At 58.2% G+C, this 8,749-nt stretch overlaps 1 protein-coding gene across 9 annotated transcripts; it reads right to left on the bottom strand.

Moving 5' to 3' along the window:
• Positions 1 to 8,617, bottom strand: Mbd6 (methyl-CpG binding domain protein 6). 9 transcript variants are annotated; one of them, XR_004389115.1, is made up of 14 exons: positions 6,728 to 7,070; positions 5,661 to 5,724; positions 5,418 to 5,554; positions 5,103 to 5,205; positions 4,835 to 4,997; positions 3,577 to 4,623; positions 2,746 to 3,407; positions 2,410 to 2,563; positions 2,130 to 2,299; positions 1,615 to 2,031; positions 1,477 to 1,529; positions 1,102 to 1,168; positions 460 to 964; positions 1 to 355 (listed from the first exon to the last, which is right to left on the bottom strand). XR_004389115.1 is itself a non-coding variant. In XM_032913696.1 (13 exons), the coding sequence occupies exons 3-13, from the start codon at positions 5,528 to 5,530 to the stop codon at positions 890 to 892; spliced, it is 3,024 nt and encodes a 1,007-aa protein (XP_032769587.1). In that variant the 5' UTR covers positions 5,531 to 5,554; positions 5,661 to 5,724; positions 8,586 to 8,617; the 3' UTR covers positions 1 to 889. The 9 variants fall into 9 exon arrangements, 8 of the variants coding, with proteins under 8 accessions (XP_032769587.1, XP_032769570.1, XP_032769620.1 ...); XM_032913696.1 differs by lacking the exon at positions 6,728 to 7,070 and adding an exon at positions 8,586 to 8,617 and having other exon boundaries at positions 1 to 964; XM_032913679.1 differs by having other exon boundaries at positions 1 to 964.
• Positions 8,618 to 8,749: the final 132 nt, after the last annotated feature.

Raw genomic sequence — 8,749 nt, forward strand, 5'->3', positions numbered from 1 at the left:
CAGAGTTTCAAAATATTCTCATCTGTTAAATTAAGAGTGTCTCCCATAGAAAAGCAGTGGAGGCCCCACAGGGCAAGTACAAAACAGAATTAAAACTCCCAAGGGTCTTGTCTTTACAAAAAAAAGGCAGGAGGCAGCCCCTGGTCAGCTGGTCATGCTGGCCGCTCCGGTTGGACCACGCTGCATAATCCTCAGTGGCATCATCACAACGTCTCTGAGCGTTTGATGGGGGAGAAGGGCCAGTGTAGTGTGTATGGGAGGAGAGATCCAAAGTCCTCTTGGCCCCCTTTTCATATCCCAGAGGAAAGCAGAGGGAACCTGGCTACACTTTGAAATGAGGCTATGTGTTTCGATCCTGGAGATAGGGATAAGAGGGGATCTGTGCTTTGAGCAACCTGAGCCAGAGGCAGAGGGATGCAGTGGGGTGCGGGGAGGTGCATGATGCTTATTGCTCTGTACCTTTCACTGGGGAGGAGGAGGGCAGCAGCCAACAGTAGCTCACAGGTTTGTAAACTGAGCCTGCTGGCTTTAAGAAGGGAGGCAATGAAAAGTCGAATTAAATATAAAAGAGTCATTTGTGCAAAAATAACTTAAACAAATAAAAGACCTGGGGAAGGGGTGTTCCCCTTAGCGCCTGATGGGGAGAGGGCCATATACCACCCCCCCAGGCCTCTTCAGTGACATGGCTTTGGGGGGGAGGGGGTGAGCTTCCCTACCCCCTGCAATGGCTCAGGATAGGATTTGTAGGGGAAGGGGTTGCGTTTGTGCTCTGAGTGGGGAGTGGTGCCCCCACCCACTGTCCACAGGTGCACGTGGCTGGCAGGGGCTCCCAAGGCTCAGCACTCAGCTCTCCCCAGTCAGGGTCAGATTCCAGCTCCAGGTTTGGCTGCTATGGGGCCAGTTTCCTCCTCTTATTTTTGGCAGGACGTCCAGGGCGGGCCCGGGGAGGCAGAGGGACAGCCGCCTGTACAAGAGAAGTCGAAGGAAGTGATCAGTTAGCTAAGGTAACAGGAGTCTTTCTCCCTACCACGCTAACCTTCCATTCTTGGCTTGCCTCCTCTTATGCCTGTAACCCCCACACCCACCCAAGACCACACGTACTCGGGTTGTAGGGCTGGGCTCCAAGGTAACGTCCTGGCGGGAGCTGCTGCTGCTGTTCCGGGCAGGGCTGCAATAAGGGCACAGATGATCAGGAACAGCTCCCAAGCACCAGGTGAATTTCCCAAGGCTGGGTGAGAGACTTTCTACATTTGGACAGTAAAGGCACAATGTCCTTATTCAGATTCAAGTATTTGCCATTTCTGAAAAGCAAGCCACTCTTTGGGCCCAGGGGTATATATGATTCAGTGGTACAACACTGGGCTTAACATGCGCAGGCCCTGGGTTTGACCCCCAACACCACAAAAACAAGTGGCACTATGTGGACACTTCTCTAGTCCCAACAATAGGGGGCACAGGGGTGGGCCTCACACTCACTTGTATTTTCTCCTCCGGCCACGACGAGACTTTCTGACTATCCCCGGGGGCACCTGGGGGAAGATGGACAGTGTGTGTGGAAAAAGGGAGACATGTGCACTAGAGCCCAGAACCTGAACCTGACATTATGACACCTACCTTAAGGTCCTCAGAATGGGGCCCAGGAAGGGGTGGATCCTTGGGCTCAGCACCCCCTTCAGCTAGCTCCCCATTATGCTGCCAATGGTGAGTCCTTCTTGGGGACCGTTCCATTTGTCCATTGAAGCCACCACGTGTCCCCCACTTGAGTGCCAGCCGGCCAGGCTCTCGGCGGCTGCCCGGCTTTCGGCCTCTGCCAGGCCTGGTCTCACCGTTAATGCCCCTAAGTCCCCCTCCTCCCCTCCGGCCCCGTTTCCCTGACCCCCTCCCAGTGAGCAGCTCAGGGACTGGGGGGTCAGGAGAACCATGGGGTGGGGCTAAGGCACTGAGGGGAGGCCGGGCAGGCTCCGGTTCGAGGGCTGAGGCGGGGCTCTCAGGGGGCAGACAAGGAGCGTCTGGCTGCTCTGGAGGGATCTGCTGGCAAAAACATCTCTATTTTAACCACAGTCCTCTGTACTCAGAAAAATTTCCCCGGTTTAAGAAATGCTTTCTTCCTGACCCATCCATGTACTTACCTGGAGACTCTGTAGCAGGCAGGCTAGGGGACTAGAGGCCTCTGATAGGGTGGGAGGCGCTCCCCCCCCAGGGAGGAGCTGCAGTCCTAACTGGCTGGAAATAAGAGGGCCAGGAGGCTGCAACAGGCTGGGGAGGGTTCCAGGGCTGCTGGTCAGTGAAGACAGATCACCTGTTGAGAAATTACAGTCAGGGCCTCTCCCTCCACACTGAGCTGACCCACACTCTCTTCAGGTCAGAGAGACTCTGCCTGGTTTTGACTGCCTGTCTCATGCTACTCACCCAGCAGGCTGGCACTCAGCAGAGGGCTAAGAAGTTGAGGGGGTCTCCCTGAGTTGGAGGGGGCCTTGCCCAGAGAGGAGGCCCCCTGGTCAGTAGTTGCCGTGGTGACACTGGAGGTAGGTGGTCCAGGTTGGGGGGCACTCAGGACACAGGGCTAAGAAGAATGGTTATAGCATGTGGTGAAGTGTCTGACAGGCATATAGTACCTCCCACACACACTTAAGACTTTAAGTGAAGTGGCCTTGCTCCCTTCTTCCCCACCCTACTCCTCCCAGGGGAGAGCCCATCCTGATTTAGTTCTTATTCTGCCTCACCAGCTCATCCCCTGGGCCTTACCTGGGGGGGTGTCCCCGATGGGGGATCCAGGCTGGCAGCCAGCAGCGCAGAATTTAAAGCTATGAGGGTGGGTGGGGCTGAAAGTGGGGGGAATAGTAGGGGAGGCAGGTCTCCCAAACCTGAAAATGGCTCCCCATTTGGACCCCCAGCTCCCTCTGCAGATCCTTCTCCATCCCCAGCTGTGGGGCCCAGGGCCAACAGGGGCAGAAAAGAGGCAAGGAGGTTGCTAGGGGGTGCAGAAGGAGGGGGGAGGAGGTCGGAAGGGGGTGGTGAGAGCAGAGAAGCCACCAAGAGTGAAGGCCCTTCGGGCTCGCCTGGGGCTAAGGGAGGGCCAGGTCCCCCTGGTGGGGGCAGCAGGGGCTCAGGAGGAGGCTGCCCTGCCCCAGCCAGCACACCAAATAAACTGTGGCTAAGTAATGGAGAAGGTGGAGGCTGTCCCAGACTCAGAGGGAGAGGCAAGGCCCCCAGCATCCCCGGGAAGCCAGCTCCGCTGAGCGCCAGGCCCTGCTCAGGGCTGGGGAAAGGGAAAGCCTCTTCACCAGCCAAGGGAGGCAGAGGGCAGGCTGGGCCTGCCCCCAACCCCAGCCCTTTGTCACATGGGCTTTGAAGCACAGGGCTGGGAACTACGGGGGCTTTGGAGGCAGCTGGTGGGGCAGGGGCACCTGTAAAAGAAAACAAATTCAGCTCCAGGAAAGTCCTCTTTCTAGCATCCACAGACCCAATCTCTGACACAAACCACCAAACCCACCAATGCTCTCTAAACTTTCCCCCCCACCCCAATTCCCTGGATGGCTGTACGGCTAAGCTTAGGAACCCCATTAACACTCATACCTGGCACACTGCTGAGGCTGCCACTGGTGGTCCCAGGCAGAGAGGGCTGAATGGGGTGCCTGGGCTGGGGAGGGCTCCCTGAGGAGAGGGCTGGGGGAGGAGGAAGGTGTGCATCTGACCCCAAAAGGTTAAAGCTTCCATCCGAGTGGGAAGGGCCAGGGGTGGGGAGTCCCAGTAGGGACAGCACAGAGGGGAGAATAGGCTGGGACGGCTCTGGGAGAGGAAAGGGCTGAGGGACAGGAGCAGGGGCCCGAGGACGGCTCCGTCTAGGGCTTTGAGGGCCTCCCCCTTCTAGCAACCTCAAGACAGTTGGGGGCCGGCGAGGACGCCGCTGAGAGGGACGGGGTGATGCATGGGAAGCTGAGGGGGCCTGGGCACGGGGCCTTCGGCCCTGTAAAGTGCTGGGAGGGGGCAGCTGGGGCTGCTGGGCCTTGGCTGCTGCAGAGAGCAGGCTGCTAGCAAGGAATGGGGGTGCCCCAGGCCCCTCCACTGTGGGGCCCCCTCCCAAGGATCCCAGGACCAAGGGCAGGTGCATAGTGGCTGAAGACACTGGTGGCTGAGTGCTGGGACCAGGGGGACCAGGGGGACCAGGGAGATTATTGCTTGGGGGCACGGGAGGAGGTGTTAAGGCATCACTACAGTGGAAGAGAGGAGAGTCTGAAGGTGGTGAAGAGGAGGCATGAGGGGCTGGAGGAGAGCCCAGGTCAGAGGGCACCAGGTTGGATCGGAGGGAAGCTCCCCAGTTGTAGGAGGGGGCATTGAGGCTGATCGCAGATGGAGGAGGTGGGGCTGGAGAGGGAGCATTGCCTCTTGGAAGGAAACAAGGGCTGCTGCTGCCTGCAGAAGGAACTGGATCAGGAAGCCGGGGTGGAAAGAGCCCTGCAGGGCCTGTTAGAGGAGGGAAGGCCTGGGGAACTGAAGGTGGTTCTTGGGGAATGGAGCCAGGACCCCCATTAAGTGGAGTTGTAGGAGGAACTCGACAAGAAGGGCGGACAGAGGCGGGCCCTGGGGACACAGTGTGGAACATTTGGGGGCTTGCTCCCTCTCCTGCAATAAATTAAAAGTGAAGGTCAGCTTGTGGGTCCCTGCTGTGAACGCTGTCTTCTCCAGTCCCAACTCCCACAAGTCACCACCATGTCCTTTCTCACCAAGCTGTTCTCCATTGACTCCACCCTGGGCCTTCTCAGATCGCTCACCCACCATCCACCTTCCAGGCCCCAGGTTTCCCCCATTTTTCTCTAAAGTGGCAGACACTCACCAGGAGAAGAGTGTGAGCAGGTGGTCTCCATGCTGCGGTACAGAGTTGCCATGGCAACAGCTTTCCGCCTGTGGTTGCACAGCTTGGTCATGTCCTCCTCCGATGCAGGCCCCACCCCAGCCCCACCCGGGGTCACCGGGGCCAGAGGGTCAAAGTTGAAAACCTGTAAGGTAGGAAGTATGGAGAGGGACGCTGAGGGGTGGGATCTCGAGAAGGCATGGTGGTCAGTAATTGGCTTATGAGAACTGGCATCCCCCACAGCTCTGACCTTGGGTACATTGAGTGGACACTCCAGACCGCACTTGCAGGTCCCATCGCTGAGGAGGTAGCTACGGGTTTGCTCCAAGGAAGACAGCTCTGTGCCACTTGGGCTACGAAAGAACAGGGTCATGGATATGGGGTTAATTTCAGCCAATCTGGAGATCATTCCTAAAGGACAGTTAAATGCTTGCCCAGGCAGGGCCAGGCATAAAGGATGAGAGAAGACACAGAGTGAATGGATCCAGAGATAAAGAGAGCAAAAGGCTGGGGGGAGGTAGGGAGTGCCAGAAACCAAAGCTCTGATCTGAGGAAGGCACCTTACCTGATATAGTACACAGCACCTTCTCGTACACAGCGCTGCCACCCGATGGGGACAGCCGTGGCCGCAGGGCCCCCGGCTCTGTCTGCTGCACTGCTCTCATTCCCTCCATTCATTGTGTGCGATCAGCTCCCTTGTGCCTGGCAACACAGACATCCATGTGGGCACCAAGAGGGTTCAATGGCTGGGTACCTGAGGGAGAGTTCCCGGAAGGCAGAGGGAGTCCTGTCATACCACCATGGCTACCTGAACATCTCTGCAAACATTGTGGGGTCCACTCTAAAGCCGGGGCCACCAGCTTAGCCCACACCTGCAACACAAGGAGAGAAGGGCCTCTCAATCTACCTGACCACCACGGCCCAGGGCACTCAAGCAAAGGTCCCTAAATAACATGACGAAGTGCCTGCATCAGGGATCTGCTCACCATGTCTACAACTGTCCCCTCCAAGCCTGGTCCCTAGAGACCAGAGGAGTTCAGCACCTCAACTCCCAAGGACCACAAAACCATACCCTAATTTCTTGACATATGAAGGGCTAGTTCCCTTTGTCTAGGCACAGAAGACTTCAACAAGGAGTGTGGGCAAATTCCCATAATGCCAGGCCACTAGGAAGTTTCCCAGTGTCTGGCCACTGCTGTCCCCTCCCCCAGGAAGATCATATAAAAAGTACAGATTGCCCCACAGGTCACCAAGCAATTGCCCAACTGCCTGGCAGGGTGGTACCAGCTGAAATCCCCCTATGCCCACTCCATCCAACAATCTCGGATCTAATTCATTTGGACCTCCAAGGAGGCTGAAACCAGAGCTCTGTCTTCCTCCAGGATCCTGAGAAGCTCCTGGTCCTCTCAAGCCGACGAAAAGGGGATTCATAATCCCCCACTGGCTTCCAATTAACAACAAGAAGCATTCCCTGACATGTAGGGACGGCCCTTAGACCTGCAAGTACCCTTCACCAACCTCACCATCGCTCCCGCCGCACACTGACGGCTTCCAAACTTTCCCTCTCATAACAAGGCGCCCTGTCACCCAGACTGCTTCCTTCAGCTTGGGGAGGAGGGGAAGGCAGGCGCACGAAGTAGGAAGGAACTTGGGGAGAGGGCGGGTGGAGGGTGGGCGAAGCACTGAAGGGAGGGAGGTCAGGAAGGCAGAAGTCAGGCACTGAGGGGGAGAAACGGCGGGGCAGGTGAGGGTGCGGGGCTGTGGATGGGGCCGGGAAAAGGGGCCGAAAGGACGCGGAGGGGGCAGAGGGTAGGGACAGAAGGGGAGGAGAGAGAAGGGAGGGGGAGGGGCGGGGGGGCCGGGCCCCGCACTCACCGCGGCCCATGGTTCGGCTGGCCCCGCCCTGCGCAGTCGCGGCCCAGAGGGGTGAGTGGGAGGGGGTGGGAGGTGGGTCAGTGGAGCCCAGCCTCCGGTACGGCCCCGGCCGGTCTTAGCAGGAAGCGCCGCCGCCGCCGCCGCCGCGGATCACCGAGCGGCCTCCCGCGCATGCGCCATAGGGGCCAGGGGCAGCCCTGGGGATTCCGTTCCCAGAAGGCACCGCGCAGACTGCTACCGCCGCCGCCGTCGCTGCCGCCGCCACCGCCGCAGCCGCCGCCGCCGCCGCCGCTGCCCGGACGGGAGAGGGGCGGGGCCGGGCCCCCGCCCAGCGGACAGCAGCGAGCCAACAGGAGGGGACGCAGTGCGCATGCGGGAGCGCGCCTACCCCTCCCCCACAACCCCCCATTAATCCCCAAGAGAACAAACACCCCACGCGGCCCCCCCCCCGCCCTCCGCGGAAGGATCTGGGCCTCTTCCCAGGCCACTGGTGGCCAATCCCAATCCTCCCTCGGGAGGGGCCCCTTCCGAAGCCACAATCTGTTGGGGGAGTCAGGAATGTCAGGTCCGGGAGGGGCCAGCCCTAAAAGATGAAAGTCGCGACTTGCCCTGCCCCGCCCCAAAGGCTTCCCGGGTAGTGTGCAGAGACTTGACCCGCCTCTCCAGGTCAACATGTCACAACACGACCTCAGCCTGTCAAGTCACATGACCTCTGCCTGTCACTGACAACCTGGTCTGTCTTTAGGCCAGGAGAGACCATCTGGTTCAGCCCACCCCCAACCTCTACTAACAGAAGGGGAAATGAAGGTCTGGAGCGAAGGAGCAGTCTGGCCAAGGACCTGTCACTGTCGCACCATCCAATAGCAACCGGTCTTGGTTCAGTTTCTACTTAGACAAACTCTGGCTTGCCCCTCCCGAGTGTACGACAGACTATGTAATAGGCCACCACATGGCCTCTGTTTTCATGGCACAAAAAATAGGTTTTGCAAGATGTTTTTACTTTTACTCAAGTTTTCTTCACAGTGCTGTTTTTACCTTTACCTATCATTCTTTAATTTACAACTGAGTACGGTAGATTCCTTGGGCAAATTAAAACTAGAATGACCCAGTCCAGGCAATCATGCGCTCAAGTGCATGCACGTCCCAGTCTCTAGGTCGTGAACCCAGACACTTAGAGGCATGAGGCCAGCTAATCAGCAGGGAGTCACAGGACTTGCTATCTTGGAGAAGGAAAAGGGTGGGTATTGGGCTTAGTGAAGGGCATAAGAGCATCACACAAAGCAGGGGTAGGATAAGTAGGCAGCAGGCTACACTCTACAAAGAACTTGAATTCTGGCACGCAGTGGACGATTCTGAAACAAACGTTAAAGGTGCCCTTCTGAGAGAAGCGGATGGACTACCAAGGAAATGCCAGTACCTCAGTCTTTGGGAAGCGTTAGAAGGCTAAAAGAGGAGGTCTCTTAAAAGACTCCAGAAGATGTCAATCCAGGTGAACAAATTGGAAACTTTAAAGAGGTTCAAGAGCCTCGGTGCCCATTAGTTGGGAGGGGCCAGGGAAAATGAGAGTCTTTTATGGAGGAGTAAGTTAAAGGTGATGGGAGGTGGGCAGACAAGTTCAGGAAGGACAGCCGTTGGGGCCGTTGGACACTGTGATCTGGCGCTCCGCCTTCTTTCCTCTCTCCCCCATCCCCCCCTCCCGCCCGCTCCCCAGCACCTCCCACCACCATCGACGTCTCCTGCGCGTGCGCGCGCGGACACCGGTTGCCAAACATTGCATCATCCCCGCTCCCCCTCCGCCCCCCCACGTCATCCCCTCCCTCGCCGCACTCTCCTCCGCGCGCGCGCATGACTCACTCACCTCCTCTGCGAAGCCTCGTGACCCAAAGCCACTTCCGGGTCCGAGATAACGTAGACTCTCGAGCCAGAGGGCGCGATGGAGGCGGGGCCACGGGACTCCTGAGTGGCGGACGTGAGGGGTGAGGCGGAGCCAGTGCCAGCGTGCCGCTTTCTGATTGGTAGGCT

This window comes from Rattus rattus, chromosome 1, assembly GCF_011064425.1.
Source record: "Rattus rattus isolate New Zealand chromosome 1, Rrattus_CSIRO_v1, whole genome shotgun sequence".
Lineage (NCBI taxonomy): Eukaryota > Metazoa > Chordata > Mammalia > Rodentia > Muridae > Rattus > Rattus rattus.

Excerpts from the sequence above, each read along its gene's own strand:
- Mbd6 (XM_032913696.1), bottom strand. The coding sequence starts at position 5,530 with ATGAATGGAGGGAATGAGAGCAGTGCAGCAGACAGAGCCGGGGGCCCT. Across the intron at positions 3,408-3,576 it reads CAGCCTCAGCAGTGTGCCAG|GTGCCCCTGCCCCACCAGCT; the intron begins GTATGAGTGTTA and ends TTTCTTTTACAG. Across the intron at positions 965-1,101 it reads AGCCCAGCCCTACAACCCGA|GCGGCTGTCCCTCTGCCTCC; the intron begins GTACGTGTGGTC and ends TCTCTTGTACAG.